The following is a 22,327-nucleotide window of genomic DNA, read 5'->3' as shown; positions in this document are numbered from 1 at the left end:
CAGCCCACTGTAAATATTAGTTGGGAGATCCTACTGAATGGGGCAAGCTATGGTGTGGGGGATTTCCAAAACTTGGGCAGAGAAACCTGTGATTGGAGCCCTTGCTCTAATAATATGCAGATCCTGGATTCAGTCCATCCCATGTTAATCCTACTTAGAGTAGACCCATTAACATTATTACATTAAGTAGGACTAACGTTGCATGCTATCCATAGTGTCCCAATTGCAGACACATATCACACTGTGAGTCTCACATATTTATTTGCAGCATTTTTACCCCATTCTTCAGCCAATAAAGGACAGAACAGAAAAAAGGAAATACTTCTTCACACCACGCTGCGATAAACTGTGGAATTCACTACCACAAGATGTGGTGATGGCCACCAATTCGGATAGCTTTAAAAAGGGATTGAATAAATTCCTGGAGGAGAATGCTACCAATGGCTACTAGTCCCAAAGGCTATGTTCTACCTCCAGTATCAAGGGCAGTCAGCCTATATGCACCAGTTGCTGCGGAACATGGGTAGGAGGATGTTGTGGATTTGTGATCTACAGCTGGTTACTGAGTGTTGGACTAGATGGACCCTTGGTCTGATCCAGCATGGTACTTCTTATGTTCTTAAAGAGTCCCAAAGCGGCTTACAAAGATTAATACAATCTAAAAGACAAGGCACAAAAAGGAAGGGGGGGCAAAGCGCTGTGGAGGGAAATTTGAATGAAGATGGGGGGAAACTGTGGGGGGGGGGGAGGAAGTCTGCAAAGGCTGGCGAAGGTTCCTCGCAGGAGCTGAGCCCTAGCCCGCCCGCCCGCCAGCCCGCCCAGCCCAGCCCTTCTGCAGGACGAGAACCGCGAACAAAGCCCGACAAGGGGATTAGCTTCTGGGTGACCCTCGTGGCGTGGCGGAGCGGGCTGGCGCAGCCCCACCCCTCGAGTGGCCAGAGAGGCCTGGCCGGCGACGGTCACATGGGTCCCGCTCCCCCGGCATGGTGGGAAGGAGAAGTGATTTGAACCGCCAGCGCTGCCCGCCCGCCCGCCTGGACACGGCGCGTCCCAGCCAGCTCGGTCGCGGTCCCCGCTTGAAGTTTGCTGCCTCGCCCGCCTCAGCATCAGCGCAGCTCAAAAATGCCTCCGTGAGTTTGCAAGGTAAAAAAATGAGAGAGAGAGAGAGAGAGAAATTCTTTTATGCCTCTTTTAACCGTTGCTTCTCTTGCATTCCTTTTGAAATTGCATTTGCAATTCAACTTCCCAACCCCCCTGCTGAAGCCACTTGATGCAGCTCTGCGCGTTTTCTTATTTGCAGCTTCTTTTCTTTTGGAAAGTCCTTTCCCCCATCCCTATTAGTTCTTAACTCCCTTCCCCGCTATCCGCCCTCTGATTCGATGCCCCGCCTGTCCGTCACGAACCTGGCTCTTGCCCCTCCCCGCCTTCCTGATTGAGTGCTTGTTCCCCGCCTTCTTCCTCTGCTCTGTCCGGCCTCTCCGAAGCTGCGTCTGATTGGGCCGAGGACGCGCCCGTCAGGCCGCCGGCCCAATCGAAGCCGCTCTACATGCCCACGAGCGAGCCGGGAACTTGCAAGTAAGTGCGCGACTGTGGGTTAGGGGAGCAGCAGAAGCTTTTTAAGGAAGGCAGTGGGGAGGGTCGTGAGAACGCGTCGTGGCCGTCATAGCATTGGCGAGCACCCAGAGGTTGCTCTGAAAGTGGGTGAGGGGGGGATGCATTGCCGGGAGGGGGGACTTTCTGGGGTTAGGGAGAGGGACCAGGAAGAGTGAGGATGCAGCCCAGAGTTGTTATTGTAAAATACTACTTTTCTAAAAAGGGAAATAAAGAAACATCCCAGATTTAAAGTGCCTCGTGGGAACGACAAGGATGCTGTCATCCCAGACCTTCTTGGAGGCTGCCAGAAGTCTGGTGTTTTAATGCACTGGGGAGTGTCTGCCATCTTTTGCATCTATTTTCTCCTGCCTTCTTTTTTTAAAGCTAAAAAAACGGATTGTGGAGGGCTTGTTAATTAGCCCCTCAGCTTTCCTTGCTTCTTTGAGAATTGGAGATCCTGGATTGTAGACCCACATTGTTGCGGGTTAGAAAATGCCAGGGCTGGATCCGTGGGAACACAGGAATACTGCAAGTGGGAAAGTGGGGGGGGGGGTGCTAAACACTAAGCAGGAAACTGGAGTGAGCGTCGACCAGCCATCCCCAGCCATTCTGGATGAGGTTGATGGGAACTGTACTCCAGCACATCTGGAGGACACCAGGTTGGAGGAAGATAATGTAGAGGCACCTTCACAAAAGGTTCTCTGCTGATTGAACAGAAGGCTGTATGCACACTAGGTGCAGAATCTTCTACAAACATACCAGAAGAGCTGTAGATTTTCACAGCATGTATTACAGAAAGGAACTTTGTAATAGTAGTTCTTCCTACATTCACCGAATCCTCTTTGCTATAAAAAAACAAATGTCTATATTTAGCCCTCCTGTTCACTCCAAGATCCTACAAGGCCTGAATGGTACTAGAGCTATGGGTTAATTCGCTCCTTCTCCTTTTTATGGATGGGCATTCAATCACGTCAGGCCCCGTCTGCAGCTTAAGGTGGTACTGTCCAGACATAGGATTACCTGTGTTTGGACTGTACCACTTCAAGCTCAACATGGGGGTTCCCATGATTGAATGCCCAGCCATAAAGGAAATGTCCCTCTACAGAGAATACTGGATGATGATAGGGAGGCAAAATTCTAGTTTAGCCTTCTTGCATCTATTTTTCTATGTCAGAGGTTTTATTTTTAATGGAGGAGCATTCCACCATGTCATTTCCAGCTTGACAAAGGTTTACCACTCCACAAGGACTAGACCTTGGACATGTCATATTTGTGATTACTGCCAGTCCAAATGAAACATGGTTTTTCATTTATTCTGTTGTCCCTGGGGAGACTTTTAGTTAAGTAGATGATAAAGATGACTTTGCTATTCAGTTAAATGTCTACATTAACTAACGTTCTGCTTTTATAATCTGAACTACTACAGATATGGCTGGGTGAACCCTTGACTGAACAGTGCAACATAAGTGTGCTGCCTTTTTACACTGAATTCTGACACTCTGACCCTAAATTGGAAACTTGGAAGTAAATCCCGATGGTTTCAGTGCTACTTACTTCCAAATAAGTGTGCTTCGGATCACACCTAAAACCTTAGAAAGAGTTCTGTGCAACTCAAAAGCTAGCTCCCAAATAAGATGAGATGACCCTGCTATATTTCTTATTCAGTGGATGCAACAAGGACTGCAGTCCTATGCATGCTTACTCTAAGTGCTATTGAATTTGATGGGATGTACTTCTAAGTAAACCTGCATAGAATGGGGCTGTAGATTCTTAAGGTACACCAGTCTCTGTGGCTTCAGTTCCCCGTGTAGGTGAAGGGGGCAGCCCCATGTCTAGTCACAAAGAGGAAAAGATCCTGCTTATGACAGAGTGATCATGGAAATAATTATGTGTGCGAGGCAAATGTTTGCAATCCTTTACATCAGGGTTGGGCAAGTTGTGACTGTTCAGATGTTTTGGCCTACAACTCCTGTCAGCCCTAGCCAGCATAACCAATGGCAAGGATCGTGGGAGTTGTAGGCCAAAAATCTGGAGGGCTACAGGTTGCCCACCCTTGCTCTACCTGTATGGAAATAAGTCTTGATTTCCAAGTAACTGCAAATCATTTCATCTCTTTGCAAGGCAGAGTATGAGGTGGGGAATGCCTTGGAAAGTGAGGAGGTTCCTCTGATAAGTTTAATAACAAGAGTATATATGTTCTGTTAAAATGGATCTGTACTTTTGCACCTTCTTTGAGAAAACTGCATGCTAATTAGTAAAACTAGCTAAACTAAAGTTGCTGTTTATGTGATCAGAACCGCCGGTTAGCAAAGCACACTCTAAAGTCCAGAATAACTGCTTAAAAGTGGGTGGGGTGAAGAATAACCTTCCTTGCTGTGCTTACGGATTTTTATATTGTGGCTTCTCTTTTTGCTGCAGGGGCAGCAGGAAAATAATGGCTTGTAATGATGACCTCTTAAAGAATCTTCAGAATAACTTGCAAGAACTGAACAACCTCCGATCTAAATACCTTGCATCAACAAAACGTCCCTTGTCTGCAGGGACCAAATCATTGCTCCGTGATCAACAGCAATTGCCAAGAGAAAATATGAACATCCAACCATTTGCTCCTAGAAAGAGCATTCGCCACCGTAACCCTTATTGGCCTGATGAAGAAATCCGGACCTTCATTGAGATCTGGGGTGATGACCAGGTCCAAGCCTCGTTGGCCACCAATTTTCGCAACGAGGCCCAGTATGAGTGGATCTCTGATCGGATGCGGGAATATGGCTATGACCGGGATATGAAACAATGCCGCTTACGTGCCAAGGAGCTTCGGCGAGGATACAAGGCAATTGTTTGTGGAAACAACTCTTCTGTGAGTGGTCAACGTGCCCTGCCATTCTATGACTCCTTGAACAGTTTCCTGTGCATGCACAAGGGCCTTGTCGTGTCCAAAGTCTCCCTCTCTATAGATCGGAGGAATCGAGAGGCACAAAAGCTGGGGCTGGAGCAGGAAAAGAATGAAAAGCTCAGTGTTGTCCTTGTTTCTGATGATGATGAAGCATCCATCCCGGAGCCTGCAGATGACTCCAATGGCTACTTTCAAGATGCACGGATAGATTCCGACCCAGTGAATGCACAGTCTCCAGGCGATGAGTGGGAACAGCATGGAGAAGATGGCATTTTGGCAGGCGATGTCGCTTCGCCCAGTTTTCCCAACGCTCGAGGAGAGAGCCATTCTGGTGAATGTTAAGAATTCAAATCCAGCTTTTAAAAGCATAACTTTGGGCCCATGTGGTTTGGGATGGGTTAAATTCAGGTGGTGGTTTGGACTGTGCTTAATTTCTAGAAAGGGAGTTGCTGGGACTCCACCTTGTGTGAAAGTTCTACCCTAGAACAGGGTTGGGCAGAAGGTAAATTTCCAGATGTTTAAGTCTTCCAACTCCCAGAAGCCCCTGCCAGCATGGCCAGTAATCAGGAAGACTGGGAGTGTAAGACCAAAGCATCTGGAGATCTACGTCCTGCTCCATCCTTGCCCTTCAGTTACTCATTGTTGAAGAAAATGAGCTTTGACCTCATTGTCTCATAATCATTGCTTGACATGCTCCTAGTGAGCTCTGGCTGGCTGAAATTAAGCCTTATGTGTGGATTGCTGTTGGTTTTTAGCTTGTTTGTTTGGTGTCTGTAGAATGCTGCCATTTTATTAATGTCTTCTGCTTCCTTCCGTTACAGGCCCATCTAGTTCCTTTCCCAGGGCGCCCCTAGCCGACCCAGACAGAATGAGCAACCACTGGCACCGGAAGCAGAGGAAACAAATGGAAGCCACCTCGGACCTTGTGGATGCCATCTCTCAAGTGGGCGATAGACTCGTAAATGCTCTGTCTGATTTGCACTCAACACACAGGGAAACATCTGAGTTTGCACAGAGCCGGGAAAGTAATGCCCGCAAGGAGGAGTTTGCCACCCTCGCCAGCCACGTGCAGCAGGCCACAAAAAACATGGACAAGCTCATCGCTCTTATGGAGACGTCTACCAAACGGATTGCAGATGCCATGGATAGACAAACGGCCGCCTTGGAGAACCTGGCACGGTTGTTTGCCACAAGAGCGCCAGCTCCTTCGGTGCCCTCTGTACCCCAAGGGCAGCCGATGCTTTCCTCTCCGAGCGTCTCTGGACCACTCCCGTCACTACCCGCAGGGCTACACAATGCCCTGAACACTCTGGGGGCACATCGCACTGCTGAACCCAAAGCACCAGCAACACCAGCTCCCTGTGAGGCTGAGGAATGTCAACCAGAGGCAAAGAAAATAAAAACAGAAGAAGACTAGTATAATCCGATTGTACAGCCATCCCCTCAAACCTCCTTGTTTGTTCTCATGGGGTGAATCTTCATCCTGGGTTATTGTTTTTTAAATCCTTCGAGGAATAAGCAAGGAAGGTTGAAGATGTAACAAATCTCATTTGTGTGGGGTTTTTTTTTTAAAAAAAGATTATCTAGGTTTTACGTTTGTGGGTGGGTTTATATAAGGGAGGGAAGTGGGAGCTTTGCCCACAATGATAATTTGTACAGTTCACTGGCATTCCATTATTCTATTGTTTGTTCTATATCCTGCTGCTTAAATATGCAATTTGGGCTGCAATCCAGTGCACACTTACTTGGGAGTTAGTCCCATTGAACTCTGTTGGCCTTACTTCTGAGTAGACATGAGTAAGACCAGACTGTCCATGTGGTCTGGATGTTGGCTTTGGACGCGGAGAACATGGATTCAAAATCTCTGCTCAGCCACAAACTCACTGGGTGGCCTTCTGTAGGTCCCTCTAAACCACAATGTCTCTGTCTCCAAATGAGTAATATTATTGACCTACATCATTTGTTGGTTTTGAAGATGAACAATTTAAAAGCTTGTGAATCATTGTGCACCCTCAAACTGCTATAGAAGATACGAGTAGAGAACTCCATATTTCTTTTCGTTGATATATACAAACTCCTGTTATTAAATTAATGAGATGCACTGATAGGAATGAGCTGTTTTCCTCCCTTGTCCCCCTGAAAACATGTGCCAGATGAACCCCCATATCTGATTGGAAACACAAAATAATCTCCCAATAAAAAAGAACGGGCGGTTTTAAGGTGGTTGCAGCAGCTGGTGTTGCAAGACTAAAGTCCAAGCTTGTTTTTTGGTTTGTTTGTGTGTGTGTGCAAGATACAGGTTGGGCTGGCGGGTTACAGGTTTGGGTGTCCCAAAGTCATTTCATGTAACTGAAATGGGACCAATTGGGTTAGTAAGAGAAGCATAGTAAACCTTTTGAGCTTCGAAGATCTCTTCCTTGCACATAAAAAGTCTATGCAACCCAGATAATAACTTTTTAAAGGAGATCAAGGACTCTTTTGGGGATTTGGAACCTCAGGCCCGCCAGATGTTGTAGAACTCCCAGCTCCCCTCAGTCCCAGCCGGTATGGCCAATGGGAGTTGTGGTTTATCCTTGGACAACTTAGTTCAGCATTTTGTTTCCAATAGCAGACAGCTCACAAATCGGGCATGAGAGGGACAGTCCTCTGCTGTTGCTTAACTCCTGTATCCGGTACTCAAAGCTATTCTCTGTCTGACCATTACTGTGCTATCTGGGCTCCTAGCCACTGAGTAATCAAGCCCCCATGAATTTGTCTTTTGAAACCAGCCAGGCCAGTGGCCAGCACCCATATCTTGCTGTGTTGGGTTCCATAAATTAATTTTCTATGTGAAGAACTACTTCCTTTTACCTGTCCTGAACACACTGACAATCAACCCCAGTTAATGCTGCCAGGTCTTGTATAAGAGGGAGGGGGGGCGAATCTTCCATTATTGTTTTTGTAGTTCTTTTCTTTCATTTTCTTTTCTTTCTTTTTTGTTTTGGCTAAACTAAAAAGCCAAAGATTTTGTTTGTTTGATCACAGAGAAGGTGCTTCTTGATTATTCTAGTTAGCCTTCTCTGTACTCATTTTCAGGTGGGGTAAGCATAACTCTGCATAGGAAAGCTTATTAGCCTCAGGATTCATAAAGATATTGTATGAACCATTTTGGAGCTTCTCAGTTGAACAAATCCCTAACATTTGGCTCTGACTGCCAGTGTGATTGAGAGGCCCTGAGTTCGAAAAGGATGTGGCAAGAAAGACCCTGTTCTCTTGCAAACAAAAGCAGTTCCAACAGACAACTGGCTTCACCAGTTCTAGATTTTGCTGAGAAGCTTTTTGCTTAGATTTATAAGCACTAACAGTCAGTGCTGTCCATTGTTTTCCCAAAGTGATGTGGACATCAAAGCCTAAAAAGAATATGTGATTCTTTTGGACAAGCAATCCAGATCTAAAGTTTTTCTCTCCTTTTATTTTAAAGGCATTTTATAGAGGTCTAGAGGTCTGCTTTGAAAGGTTTGGCTGGTTATTCCCAGTGTAATGTGTGAACTTCAGCTTTCCTTCCCTCTGCAGCTTTTAAACCCTGTGTTTTTCTGTTTCCGAGCAATTTGGCCACTGGCAGTCAAAGAACCTTCTGCTTCCCTTGTGCCTGACTCTAGTGCAGCTCAACCAATTAGGTCAACAACGTCATCACAAATCCCCTTAGATCATTATGGTGTATATTCCAGCAGAGCAGCCATGTTAGAAAACACAGCAGTCCTGTGTTGCCATAAAGATTCACATTTACTGCAACATGATTTTTTGTAGATCCTGCTTCTTTTCCGGATTCCAGCCAGCCATGCCCTCTTCCAGGAAGCTCCATTTCAATTCCTTTTTCCCCCACCCCTGCCCAACAAACACTTAGCATTTTGTGACCACTGGGAATATTAGTTCTGATTTGGGCTGTTTTGTAGGGAGTTGCCTCCTAAAGATTAGTTGTCTTGTATCTCTGCAAACTCAGGGTTCCCCAAACATGCCACCATCTCCCTGTTGCTTTTCAGTGGCTATAATTCTGTTGGCACACAGTTCCCGTGTTTGCTATTAGAAGGAATGATGATGATGTTTCCCTGGCAGATGAAAGAGAGAGAGAGAGAGAAGAGAGAGTATCCAAATGCCATCAGTGTGGCCTGAGAGGACTAGTCAAGAAAGGCAAGAGAGCTGGAAACACCAATGTGCTCTGAGTGCATGCAGTATTTATGGAGTACACTCACTTTTAACTGAAAAGAGCAGTGTGTTCGTATTTCTCAAATGGCTAGTTGTAGCTGGGATTTGTGTATTATGCTGTAGACAATCAGGGTTGTGCTTCACCTAAGTAATACCACATTTGTTCTTTTTAAAGCTCACCATTTTTACATGCCTACACTAGCAATAAAGTTGGATAGTAAAAGTTGAAATAAGGTGGTGAGTGACAGTTTATTGAGATTGGCATGTATGACCAAGCTTTCTGAAAGCCATTGTTTAGATAATTTTAAGTCCTACTGAACCCAAGTAGATTTGCTATTGAGTAAACAGGCTTGGGATTGTGGTGCACAAATGCTTTCTGGTCTGGGATGAGTCACTGGAAGAAATGCAGGGACCTGCTCAAGTATCATTTCTGAAAATGGTCTGAGGATCTTCATTAAACCTCACAAAACTATAGTTTCTTAAGAACATAAGAAGTGCCCTGATGCTGGATCAGCCCAAGGGTCCATCAAATCCAGCACTCTGTTCGCACAGTGGCCAACCAGCTGTCAGCCAGGGATCAACAAAGCAGGACACTGCAACACAGCACCCTCCTGCCCATGTTCCCTAGCAACTGGTGCATATTGGCTTACTACCTTGAACACTTGAGGGAGCACATAGCCATTAGAGGTAGTACCCAGTCGTAGGGGGAGTAAAAGTATTTAAACTGGTTTGTGATTTAGATATAATTTCCAGTGACTATAGTACACCTATTTGCACACAATAATGTACATTAAAGGGACATGAATTAACATATTCCTAAAAGGAGTTAAAATGCCATTTCTTACCTGTTCATTGGGATATCAATTCCATTTAATTTCTGTTAATGGGTATAACGATATATGGTTCAAATGCGTAGGCATTTATACCAGGTTTAAAGAAATACAGCCTTTTAGACATAATTCAGAAAGTGCCATTTTAATCCATGTCCAAGGCCAATTTCAATTCATGTTTAGTTGCCTATTTTGACTCTCTTCATCCCATACAAGTGGTCTGGGTCTTGTGCCAGGTTTCAGTTTGAAATAGTGCAGCTGTATATTTAACAGGTTGCACGAAAGGAAGAATTGTGGTAAGTGCATTATTTCCTATCATTACACTACTGTGATGGGAGAAGTTCTTCATTTTACTGTGATGGGAGAAGTTCTTCATCCTCAACTCACTATGGCCCAAATCACTGTGTGCATACTATTCCGGTCATTTGTGTAGGGCACCCATGTTTCCTTGTTCAGGCATACACAAGTTTTTTTACATGCCATTGTTGACAATCCATGGACCAATGTGATGGTTAGAAGCTTACTTAGGGTGGTGCTGGTGGTATTATTATTATTATTATTATTATTATTATTATTATTATTATTATTATTATTATTGCTCACTTAGGCCACTGGTTAATATTGATGTAGAAGATGTCTAGGGCAGTTCTACCCATGGGACACTTTGCTAGTCAGTACAGTGAATAGTAGTCTTCAGTGAACTTTTATTTAATTATGGCCTTAAGGTACTAATAAACATGCATGGGGTTTATTGCATGCAGAAGACAAGGTTTTGTATCACTAATTGGTTTTCTGGGACATGAATGATCACAGAGTGTAAGTTCTATGAGCTGAGGATCTGTCTTTTGCTTTTGTTATTTTGTATAAAGCACTGTATTGTGCTGGTGCTGTATAAATTAACACAGCAACATTCCTGGCCTTCATTGATTCAGACATAAATAGATATAGGAAAAACCATACATATGACCTTGCATCAATGGGATGTTGAATGGCCTGCCCTTCCTTAAGCTCTAGTTGTAACCAATACCTCAGTCCCAATCATTGTTGATTCACTAGCCTAGGAAAGATATAGTTCGACATTGGCAAAATTGTAACAGATGCATTTGAATGCGTTTTCCTCTTCCTACAATAGCTGACAAGCACATCCAAAATTTGCCATAATTGAAGCATGGGAACAGTCCAATTTGCATTTCAAAGTGGTGGACATGTACTAATTTGCAATTATGTGTAATTTCCCATTAAGCCTCTGTTTACAATTTTGCCCAGGTTCAATGCCTTTTTTCCATATATTTCCTGGACTACACTTCCTTCAAATACAAGGCTTACACCCTATCCTATGCATTCAGCAAGTGCTAGTATTCTTTAAAAACAAACTACAATCCTATGTATACCTACTGGGAGGTAAGTCCCACAGAATATGGTAAGACCTGCAATCTTATATATACTCACTAAGAAGTAAACCGCATTGCACTCAATGATACTTGCTTAGGATTTAGGATGCTTATGATCCAGAAGCTGCCATTCTATGCACATTCACCTAGGAGTAAACTTTATTAAAGTTATTGGGGCTAACTTTCACATAAACAGGTTGCACGTCTCTCAGGTATAGGTTTGTTGAAACTTCATCAAATATCTCAGGAAAAAGTTCAGTAAAAATAATAATCATTATATAAGAAAGCCTGTGTGTATATTATAAGGGAAACAGTTTTGATCATTATTTTTAAAAAAATCCCTAGGTATGGCTAAGAAATTGATATTGCTAAAAAGAATTGAGTTTAAAATACTGACAGAGGTAGCTTTGAAGCTCTGAAAGAATAAAATGCAAAACTATCTCTCTAATTCAGGATTGCATTAATCTTTACTTAAAATCTTCAAGTATCATATGTCAATTAATTTCACTTTAATGGATCTTGTCATTTTGCAGTCAAGAAACGTTGATTGCAAATTACATTTAAAAAAACAACCAAATACCCTTATGCCTGAAACATGAACTGTATGCTGAAAAAGGCTTTTAGTATTCACTGTGTCTGGAATGGGCAGAGGGATCTCCCAACCCACTAGAATAATGGGAGGAAGGGGTCATAGATGTTATCTTGTTACCTTCCCCAACACATTAGCATAGGGTGGACTACAAAAAAGGTTGCTACTATAAACAAACTATCGTGGATTATAGGCATATCTTCTGAATATGGTATTCAACCAGTCTAAAGCCAGTTTTACGGATATAGTGTAGACATTATTATTATTATTATTATTATTATTATTATTATTATTATTATTTTATATAGCACCATCAATGTACATGGTGCTGTACAGAGTAAAACAGTAAATAGCAAGGCCCTGCCGCATAGGCTTACAATCTAATGATCTCCCTCCTACCCATGAGACTCAAATCCATGCATTTAAGGACCAATTATGGCCTTCACTTCAACCAATCTTATTGGGCAGGTGTCAGGTGGTCAACATTTGGCCTCTTGTGTCTTAATTATTGTGTAGAGGAGCCAGGTTGAGAGCTTTTCAGACAAATTACAAGCTATGCTTGCTGAAATTACTTGTTCCATTAATGGTACAGAAACCCTAATATTGAAAGGCAGGCTATCTGTGACACTGGTAATCTATGGCCTAGTTCACATGAAACAATCATGAGTATGGGCTCTTGTTGAATCATTACATGTGAACGCTACACTGGTTTATCTATGGATTGTTAACCACGAACAACCTAGGAAGAGAACCCATGGTTTGTTGTTGGAATATGAACTCTGGGTTATTTGTGGTTAAAAACCCATAGTTAAACTACCATGCAAGGTTTGCATGTAATGACAACCCATGATTCAAAAACAACCCACACTCAGGGTTGTCATTATGTGCAGTGGAGGCTGGTAGCTCAAATTTCAGTGACACTGTGAATCCATTCTGGGTTTCAATCAGAACCAGCCTGAACTCTAAAGGAGCTATCAAAGGTGCTGAACCTATTTTGGGCTATGGTTCAGCACCTTGGATAGCTCCTTTAGAGTTCCAGCTGGTCTTGACTGAAACCCAGAGTGGATTTCAAGTTCCACCAAAATTGGAGCCACCAACCTCCAGTGGTTAGGTGCAAAGTTGCAAACCAGGTCTATAAATCACACCACCAGGGTGAGCAGTTCAATAAAAGAAACATTGTTAATAAATGCTTGCACAATAGGTGTGTTTGTCTTCATGAAATGGCTGCCTAACAGTCCATTCAGAATCTCCACACACAAAAAACAGTTAAAGTGAACAGCTGGTATGTAGTGATGCATGTTAGGTATTCCCTATCAGTAGGTCACCTTCCATTTCACATTGCTCAAGTCTATACAACAACCTTCCACAACCTGGTGCCCTCCAGATATGTAGACTACAACCCCCAGGGAAGATGAGAATTGTAGACCAACACAACTGGAGAGCACCAGGTTAGGGAAGAGTGTTCTACATGTTGGACAGACTTGGCCTCAAATGCATCAAATTCTGAAACTAGAATTTGGTCTCAACAAATTTTGACAATAACAATGCAAACCTATTCCATCATATTTCTTGGCACCGCTGCAATAGTGTATACGTAATGCTCAGGGGACAGGACAGGACTCAGGAACAGAAGAAACTGCCTTTTGTACCTGGTCAGACTACTACCTACTCTGACTTCCAGTGGCTGTCCAAGGTCTAAAGCAGAGGCCTTTCCCACCTGCTACTTGATCCTTTGCACGTGGGACCTTCTGCATGCAAAGGATGTGTTCCACCACTAAATGACAGTCCCTCACTGATGTTATGATTCAATCCACTTTAAGTGCAACACTCTATATACTATTATACCACACCGATTCTTAATGGCAGAAGCAGTGCAGCACCCATGCTGCTTCCGGCTTTGGGGTGGTGATGGTATCCTTGTTAAAATTCACTACCAGTTGGAAATGCACAGTATCCTGTTACTGTATGTCAAAATGTAGCTCGAGAATAGCCTTCCTCAACCTGATGCCTTTCTATATCTAAATTTAATGCGGTCCATGACCCACACATCACCTACATTTGTTAAACCAAAGTAGGAAACCTGAGGATATATCCAATAGTAGTCCTACTGAGAGTAGACCCGTTAAAATGAACAGGATTTAAGTTAGTCATGACTAATGGGTTTACTCTAGGTAGGACTAACATCAGATACAACCTCTGTCATCCTGCAGATGTTTTGGACTCCAACTCCCATAAGCCCTGGATAACATAGCCAATTATCAGGGATTATGGGAGTCATAGACCAGGTTGCCTATCGCTGTGTTTAAACCTATACTAACAGACCAGATTTCAAGTCATATTACTGCCAAATTATCCTTTTTTTACATGTCAGGGAAATGCCATCTGAAACTTGACAAGAAAAACAATGAGGTTACACAAAACGGATTTTTAATTGGGGCATGCAAGTGGAGTATTCTGCCCTGTTGGTTCCATAGAAAGGACAGACAGCACAGAGGATGAAAGATTTATGACTTTACAGCTGCTTTACCTGAGCAGCTGTCCTGGGTGGAAAGTGAAAATTGGCAAATGGTACCAATTTTCTGAACAAGACTAATGAGAAGAACCCCGCAAACAACAGACTGAAACATCAAAGGAACGACTCAAGTGTGTCTTTCCAAACAGACAATGGCAGGTCTGCTTGAACGACATCCCAGTTCAGCAATGAAGATGGAGCCGTGAGACCAGCAGCAAATAATGTTATACTGTGCAAGACAGAACTATATCCTGCAAGAATAAAACACATTTCTGGGTTTTTCCCCCCTTCAATATGTCACAGAGAACACTCCTCCAGAGTGGAGGAAGACTGGGCCAGTGAAGGGGAGTGATGAGAACCATGACCTGCTGTCTGTAACCAGTTTTCTGCATCTATCGCAAGGCTGCAGGGATGGCCGGTGAGTGGGGGGCCATACGCGTTTTCCTCTGACTCCATGGCACCTGCCACCACACTTCAAGCTTGGCCCTTTTTCTGGTTCTAGAGAAGAAGGAGACGCCAGCAGCACAATTGACTGGGTGAGGGAAGACATCTTCACCGTTGATACCTAATTTCAAGAGCTCATGCCCCCAAAGCCAGCAAATCAAATGGCAAAAGCAGTGTCACCGAGGGATGCACAAAAACATAAGAGAAGCCAGAGTGGAAATGGCTAGAGTGGCCTTAACTGACCTTCCAGTGCCCTCCAGATGGTTGGACTGCAACTCCCATCATTCCCAGCCAGCATGGCCATGATGGCTGGAAATGATGGCAGCTACAGTCTGACATATTATTTTTTATTAATGTGCATATACACTGTCTTATCTGCTCAAAAGCCATCAGGGCAATGTGCAAGAATTTTAAACACTAAAACCTTAAAAGCAATAAGAACAAGAACACATGAAGCCCATCTGGAGAGCACCAGGAAGGCTGTGCTAGAGTACTGGGCTTGAGATATGGGTGGCCAAGTTCAGCATTCCCACTCAGCTATGATGCGCAAGAGTGCAAGGTGTTCATCCTCAGCCCACCCTCTCTCACATGGTTGTCGAGTGGATAAAATGATTATTACACTTCACTGGAGGAACGAGATACCATGGGTAAGGATGGGGTGGGGGGAGGTTACGAGCCACTCTGGATCAGACCAAGGGTCCATCTAGTCCAGCATTCTGTTCACCCAGTGGCCAACTGGCTGTTGACAGGAAACCCACAAGCAAGACATGGTGCAACAGCACCCTCCCACCCATGCTCCCCAGCAACTGGTATACATAGGCATACTGTCTCTGATACTGGAGGTAACATAGAGACATCAGGACTAGGAACCATTGATACTCTCCTCATCATTTCTCAAATCCCCTTTTAAAGCCATCCAAAGTCGTAGCCATCATGACATGGTTTAACTCTGCGCTGTGTGAAGAAGTGTTTCATTTTATCTGTTCTGAATCTCCCTCCAATCAGCTTCATGGGATGACCGCCCTGGGTTCTAGTATTAGGAGAGAGGTTGAGTGGGACAACCACAGAGGATATCTAGGCAGAACCCATGGCATCAAAATACATTCCTTTAAATAAGCAGCCGGGGTGGCGGTGGGGGTTAGAGTGGGCCAATAGAAGCCCTGCACTAGATTCTCAAAGATTTGCCATGTAAGCACACACAGAGCAGGACTTAGGATGGCCATGTGCCTTTTTTTTGCAGAGGACCATCCTCTATTTGAAGGCGTCCTCTATATGATGGGCTGCCTGGTCCAATTCAAGATAAAGAACCATCAGAATTGTTGTCCATCAACAGTTAGCAGCTGGGCAGCAGAATGAACAGGCAGGCACACAGGTCACTTGGTCACAGCATTACACATGATGGTGAGATGTACTATATTAAATATAAATAATAATTTCTAAATGTGCATCTAAACATATACATTAGAATATGCAGGTTTTATGCAAATCAGCATCCTGTTTTGTCCCCCCTTTGATGATGCATTTCTTCTTTTGGGTGCTTTATAACTGGCCACACAAGCAGGGGTGCACAGCTAGCAGCTCCCTCCCCAAGGATGCCCTGACCATCACCACCCCACTACTGCAATCCTTACCACCTGTTCTCTAGGAACATAGGAAACTGCCTTACACTGAGACAGACTGTTGGTCCATCTAGCCCAGTATTGTTGACACTGACTGGCAGAAGCTTCCTCAGGATGCAGGCAGGATTTTTTCCTGCCCTATTTGGAGATGCCGGGGATCGAACCTGGGACTTTCTGCATGCAAACCAGATGCTCTACCACTGAGCCATGGCCCCTCACTCTCTACTCCCCTCACCCCCTGGGACTCTTGTAAGGCATCACTCTTTTCCCACTGATGCTGGCAGCAAGAAAGAGCCATCTCTATCAGAATGGCTGGGAGAGTGGGTGGCGAGAAGGCTCCACTCCATCCCCCAGAGATCCTGATACAGATGTGTAGGATGTGTGTGTGCCCCCTTCCCCATGGCACAACCCATCATTACAGGCAGTCCATGGGGACAAAAAAGGCTGTGCATCCCTGACATAGAAAAAAAGTCACCAGTAGCTAGGAGAAGTGAACAATTAAGGCCTAGAACCACCATCTCTTCCCTTCTCTGGCTTTATGTGTGGCTGCAAGGAGAGAGCAATGTTGGCCCTAAGGATATGGTTATAGTGTAAGTGCCAAACACTACGATATTAAGTAGCTAGCAAGTGGCTCCTCTTTGTTCTCTTTGAATCTACTCTTTGCTAAGCGCCGGCCCTATCATTAAGCAGAGGAAAGCTGTTGCCACAGGCAGCAAATGCTGGAAGGCAGCAGCAAGGTGTTGGAGAAGCAAACTGTTGATTAAATGGATACTGTTGTTTTATATTGTTATTTTAATATTTTTGATGGTTTTAAATTTTGTATACTTTTTAATGTTCACTGTTTTTAACTTTTGTAAACCGCCCAGAGAGCTTTGGCTATGGGGCAGTATATAAATTTAATAAATAAATAAATAAACAAGCAAACAAACTAGGAACCAACACCTCCTAAGCTAGCCTGCTAATTTCAGGTATGGTGGTGGACACAATTCCTTCGCTGGCTTTTCCACATGGAATGGGAGGGGAGTCATCTTTTTCTTTCCCTCAGCTAGCAAAAAAAAATTAAAATCATAGGATAGCCCTGCATCTGCTTATGATCATTAGCAGAGCCAGGCCAGACAAGATTATATTATTATTATTATTATTATTATTATTATTATTATTATTATTATTATTATTATTTGCCACAGGACTCACATTTGCCTGCTGCACTGATTGTGTTTTTATTTTATTTTATTTTTATTTGTTACATTGAATATGTTTTAAGCCCTAGTTTGTGGGGGGGGGGGGCGGAGATCTGGTTTGAAAATTAAAAATGCTTCTTCCCCTTCCCCCTGTGCAATTTGAGGTTCCCATAAAAACATCACCGTGTGATGTATGAATCCACCCAAGGAGTGGGCAATTTAATGAGAATTAGCTGTAATGCAGCCAAAGTTAAGCATTTTAAGTCCCCAAATAAATGGAATTGTAAATGGCAAATCAGGACTGGGGTCACCGTGGCCTTTCAGAGCAGCTCTTACGATAAAATACCTCGTTAATACTGTTCTATTCAAAGAAATCCACAAATATATACATACATACATACATACATACATACATACATACATACATAAAGGGAGGGAGAATATATCTATATATATCTATATATCTCCCTTTGTACCTTTTAGAGATGTTCACTGTCATTTTTGGTATTGAAGGCATTTTAAATTTGTAACAAGATGTCCAGCATGAAGTTGAAGGGGGTGGAGAAGAGGTTGCACTGCAACTGATGGAGTTAAGCCACAATTAGTTTTCCAGTTTTAGGTTGTGGTGGCAATAGAATTCTTTCCTTTTCAGTACAAAAAACTAGCAGCGTTTGACTTCTGAACTGGTAAAAGCAAATGCCAGCAGTCCAATCTCTGAAATATAGCATGAGCAAAGCCATAAAACAGAAATGCTTACAAACAATTACTAGAATAGAACTAACAACCTTTGTGGAGTTACTGCCAATAAGCTTACACCAATAATACTAAAGGAGGGTTTGATTGTGGGTACATCCAGACATGGTACCCTGGCATGGAACTCTACACACTGTTACGAAGTATGGTTTAATTTACATGGACAAGTGTCTCATATACATGTAAACCAAATACATAAATTAGGAATCTTTTGACCTTAAATTTATTTATTTATTGCATTTCTATACCGCCCAATATCTGAAGCTCTCTGGGTGTTTTACAAAATATCCTGAGGTATGAGCTGAACGCTTAGGAAAACCTGATACCCCACCCACCACCCAAAGTTAAGAGAGACTACAACAAGGTCTTTGAAAGCAATTCTTTGATTAATTACAGAAGAATTTGAAATTAATTAAAAACACACATTGGGGAATTAGAATCACATATACATTTGGGAAATTAGAACTGTGCATTAATACTGAGAACATTTCAGATAAACAAGTATTTAAAGTCAATGGTGAAGTTAGGTACACTGGGATGCATAGAAAATTGTATATTTGTGTATTCAAAAGAGGTTGATAGAAGTGCAGCACCTCAAAGAGCAGTTTAACTCTTAGCAAGGTGTTTGTGTAGTTGATCATGGGGGAATCGGGAGACAGCGGACAGCAGACTGAAAGACGTTTTGACTTGGGATAATTTGAATGGGGGAGAAACAGATTGATTTGAAGGATTGTGAGAGAGTTTTGGAGGAGGGAGTAGAGCAAATTTATTATTTTATTTATTTATTTATTTAAAACATTTGTATTCCACCCTATATCACTGGGATCTCAGGGTGGCTTACAGATAAAATTATACAATATAAAACAATATACACAGCTAAAAACAAATTAAACCATTAATCAAGTTAAAACCAATATATAATTTGAAAGCAGTAAAAACAATTAAAACAGTTAAAACAATGTGCAAGTTTGGTAAATGTAACCATTAAAGGCTTTGTTAAAAAGCCATGTTTCCACTTGGTGCCAGAATAAAGTCAGCGTTGGCGCCAGTCAGGCCTCCAAGGGGAGGGCATTCCACAGTCGGGGTGCCACAACAGAGAAAGCCCTCTCCCATGTCCCACCATAGCTTATGTGTTGCGTTGGTGGGATGTGGAGGAGGGCTTCTCCAACAGATCTCAAATGTAGGGGTGTTTGAAGGAAATGGATGGAGGGGGAGCTAAAGCCAAGAGTTTTGGAGTTTAGAATGGGGGTGAAACATTGAGAAAGGGAGGAAAAGAAAATAGGAAAATAAGATATTGTAAAGATCTACATCTCCTTATCTGCTGGCTTGTGAAGTGAAGTGAAGCTCTGTTGAGCTCCTTCCCTGGAAAAAAGGGGGAGAAAGAGGGGAGGAAAAGGGGGTTATTCTACTGAGTCCTCTTTCCTTTTCTCCCTTGCCGGACCCATTCCATGAATTTGGTTTGCTGTTTTAGCCCTCTTCTCTCTGGAATTAGTAATCAAAATAAAACAAAAAAAATACTTTCTTCTGATTGCACATGGGTGTTGAAAATGTATTTTTAGGTGTCGAACATTAAGGGAAGAAAGAAGACAATCGGTTCCTCTTTCTTTCCTGATATGAAAAAAAGATGGGATTTAACGGGTTCTTATCTCTGGCTCTGGCTATCACAGATCCAGGTGGGCAAGATAGCTAGAGGGACTTTGGTGATTGCTTTAAACAAAGGTGACAAAAGAGCGCCCATGTAGGCATACCTGCTTACACAATATTGTTCTTACAGCTTTGGAGGGCCTTGGGATTCTTTACTTTTCCTTCTTTGTCTTAAACAGGAAGGTTTTGAGATCAGCACAAAATATCTTATGGTGGGGGCTCCTACGGTTGTTGTCCTGAGGTATGAGCTGAAAATTTCAAGGGTTAACATGGAGGAATTAAGAGCACGATGGCTGGCCAGAAAATTGTATGCTAGAGACATCTGCAGCTGCCCTTGGCTTGCGCAAGGCCTCAATATCCTATGGAACCTGTTGCTCTGCTCTTCTCCAAGATCCCCCAAAACTTTAGTCCCCTTCCAGATACAGGCTGTGTCATCCCAGAACAGCAGAATTTAGGGGTGCTTCATAACAACACACAGAGAGGCCCTTCTCACATGTGGAAGCAAGGAGAAGGTGTAGCCCATGAAATCCCATGACCCCCTCACGGATTCTTTGAATGCACAAGAGAGGCTTATCTGAACTTCTTCCCTCCCCCAATGACGTACGCTCCCACTTCACGATTGCTTGCATTTTCCCCTTAAACTTTTCAATTGTGATCCACCAAATTCATATTTCTACTCCCAGCAACTCTCACACCTCTTCTTCTGCAGCAATAGAAGTACCCAGGCTCACAATGACAGAACCTATTCTACTGGTGGTAACTCACAGATAACAGAACCAGGCATGTGTTTCAGACAGGAAATGTCTTAGCTTTCCACTTAGAAGTTAATTGTCTTTGTCATTAGCCAGGTTCTCTCTGCTCATTTCCCCTGAAATTTGCTCAACACTAGATCTTCCTTAATAAGCAATAAACACATAGCAGGAAACGCTGGTAGAATCAGATTTACGGGATTAGAAATAGCTTTTAATACTTCCATCATAATCTTTTAATTTAGAGCAGACTCCAAATCAAATTGGCCCCAACTTCTAAAATGAATGATAATTTATTTAGAGTTATAGCTAGAAAGAGATATCCTCTGGTATTAAGAATAGGCAGCAGCAGTGGCAAAATTATCCAATACTTTACCATAGGCATGCACAACACATTTCATTGGGGTGTGCAACCAGGGAATTCTATTTTTTTGAAGTTATTTACTCGATCGTAAAGGACATTTTTTATTCATTTATTAAATAAATGAATTGGCAGGGCTTGTGGTGACACTGGCCAGAGGACGGGCTTATGAGGGGATATTATGAGGTCCCTCCTGCTGGTCTCTGAAACGTGGCTCCCAGCACAGTGATTCCTTTTCGATCCTGCTGCTGCGGCGCACTGTTGGGGGCAATGGCAGTGGAGCAGCTGGAGGCCTATTCCTGCTACATCTGGATCCCCCCTATTCAATGGCTCCCTCAATTTGGTGCTTATTGCTTAAGACATTGTGCCTGGGCACACCCCTTGGGCACACCTATGTACTTTACCAAGAAGCTATTTTCCTTTAACTGACACTTACTTCTTTGCAAAGTAGTCCAACATTTGTTACATCAATCTTCCTCTTTCCTTCCAAGCCACACTTTTTACCTCAAGCTTCTGAGGTAGGATAGGGCCATTAGACTAAGAGATGGTGACTTACAAGGCTTTACAGCAGGGATGGATAACATTTTAGCCTAAAACTCTCATGGTCCCCTCACCAATGGCTATGCTGGGGGCTAGGGCCAATGGGAGCTGCAGTCTCAACAACATGCAGAGGATCACAGGGGGGATGGCTCAAGTGAAGGACAAGATGGCACCCACTCCCTTTTCATGTACAAAAGCTGACTGGACTGGCAGATGAATCTGTCTTCGATGATGGGACACCCACTACTGAACCTAAAGGCAGCAAGCTAGCTTAGGTGGGGCAGAGGAAGCTACAGGGCAGTTCTCTCCTTGAACACTTTACTGCTGCCTCCCAACATGTGCCACACCCTGCCTAATGGTAGGGCTGCCCCTGTTGCCAACACTATTTAAGGCCAGGGGTGGGGGGGATGGACGTATAAGATAAGCATGCAGTTTCCCAAATGGGAGTAATGGTGCAAGAGTTTTTGGCCAAATCAGAAATTTCCTATTTCAAGACATGAACTCTAAAGTACCAAATATCATGTTTATAGTGTGCAGGATACAGATACAACACTTAAAAGGTTAAAGCATTCTTGAATGTAAACCACTATATTAAGCAGTAAAGAAGTATTACAAATAAATAAATAAACTCTGAGTGGGGCTTTGATCTCTGCTTTCCTGCATCTGCTCAGTCCTCTAACCCTGGGATGGGAAAACTGTGTCCCTCAGCCTAATTTTTATTATTATTTATCATTTCACATTGTCTCCAAAGGTCATTTCAGAGATTATGCAGGGAAACCCAGGTTACCCACTGAGCCTAAATTTAGCCAAGTGTGCAGTCAATCACCACTCTCTGGCCAGTGTGCCTGTGCGATGTGATTTTGTAGACATTTTCATCATTTGCGTGCCATACAGCGAGAGGTTTTACAGCATGGCAATTGGCTGTACTGATCACAGATTTGCAGTGCAGTTCAGGCATCTGGCAGTGTTCACAATGTTCATGGCGACTTATTCCGCAAGACCAATTTGACCACACAACCCATGATAACACCACCCTCAGAGAAACA

The 22,327-nt window shown here is 43.3% G+C and overlaps 1 protein-coding gene across 1 annotated transcript; it reads left to right on the top strand.

The window, feature by feature from the left end:
• Positions 1–1,099: 1,099 nt before the first annotated feature.
• LOC134394501 (uncharacterized) lies at positions 1,100–6,784 on the top strand. Its single transcript, XM_063120027.1, has 3 exons — positions 1,100–1,143; positions 4,012–4,817; positions 5,308–6,784. The coding sequence occupies exons 2-3, from the start codon at positions 4,028–4,030 to the stop codon at positions 5,901–5,903; spliced, it is 1,386 nt and encodes a 461-aa protein (XP_062976097.1). The 5' UTR covers positions 1,100–1,143; positions 4,012–4,027; the 3' UTR covers positions 5,904–6,784.
• Positions 6,785–22,327: the final 15,543 nt, after the last annotated feature.

This window comes from Elgaria multicarinata, chromosome 1, assembly GCF_023053635.1.
Source record: "Elgaria multicarinata webbii isolate HBS135686 ecotype San Diego chromosome 1, rElgMul1.1.pri, whole genome shotgun sequence".
Taxonomy (NCBI): domain Eukaryota; kingdom Metazoa; phylum Chordata; class Lepidosauria; order Squamata; family Anguidae; genus Elgaria; species Elgaria multicarinata.
Note: the sequence above shows the minus strand (reverse complement) of the source record. Positions and strands in the feature narration are given on the sequence as shown.

Excerpts from the sequence above, each read along its gene's own strand:
- LOC134394501 (XM_063120027.1), top strand. The coding sequence starts at position 4,028 with ATGGCTTGTAATGATGACCTCTTAAAGAATCTTCAGAATAACTTGCAA. Across the intron at positions 4,818-5,307 it reads TCGAGGAGAGAGCCATTCTG|GCCCATCTAGTTCCTTTCCC; the intron begins GTGAATGTTAAG and ends CTTCCGTTACAG.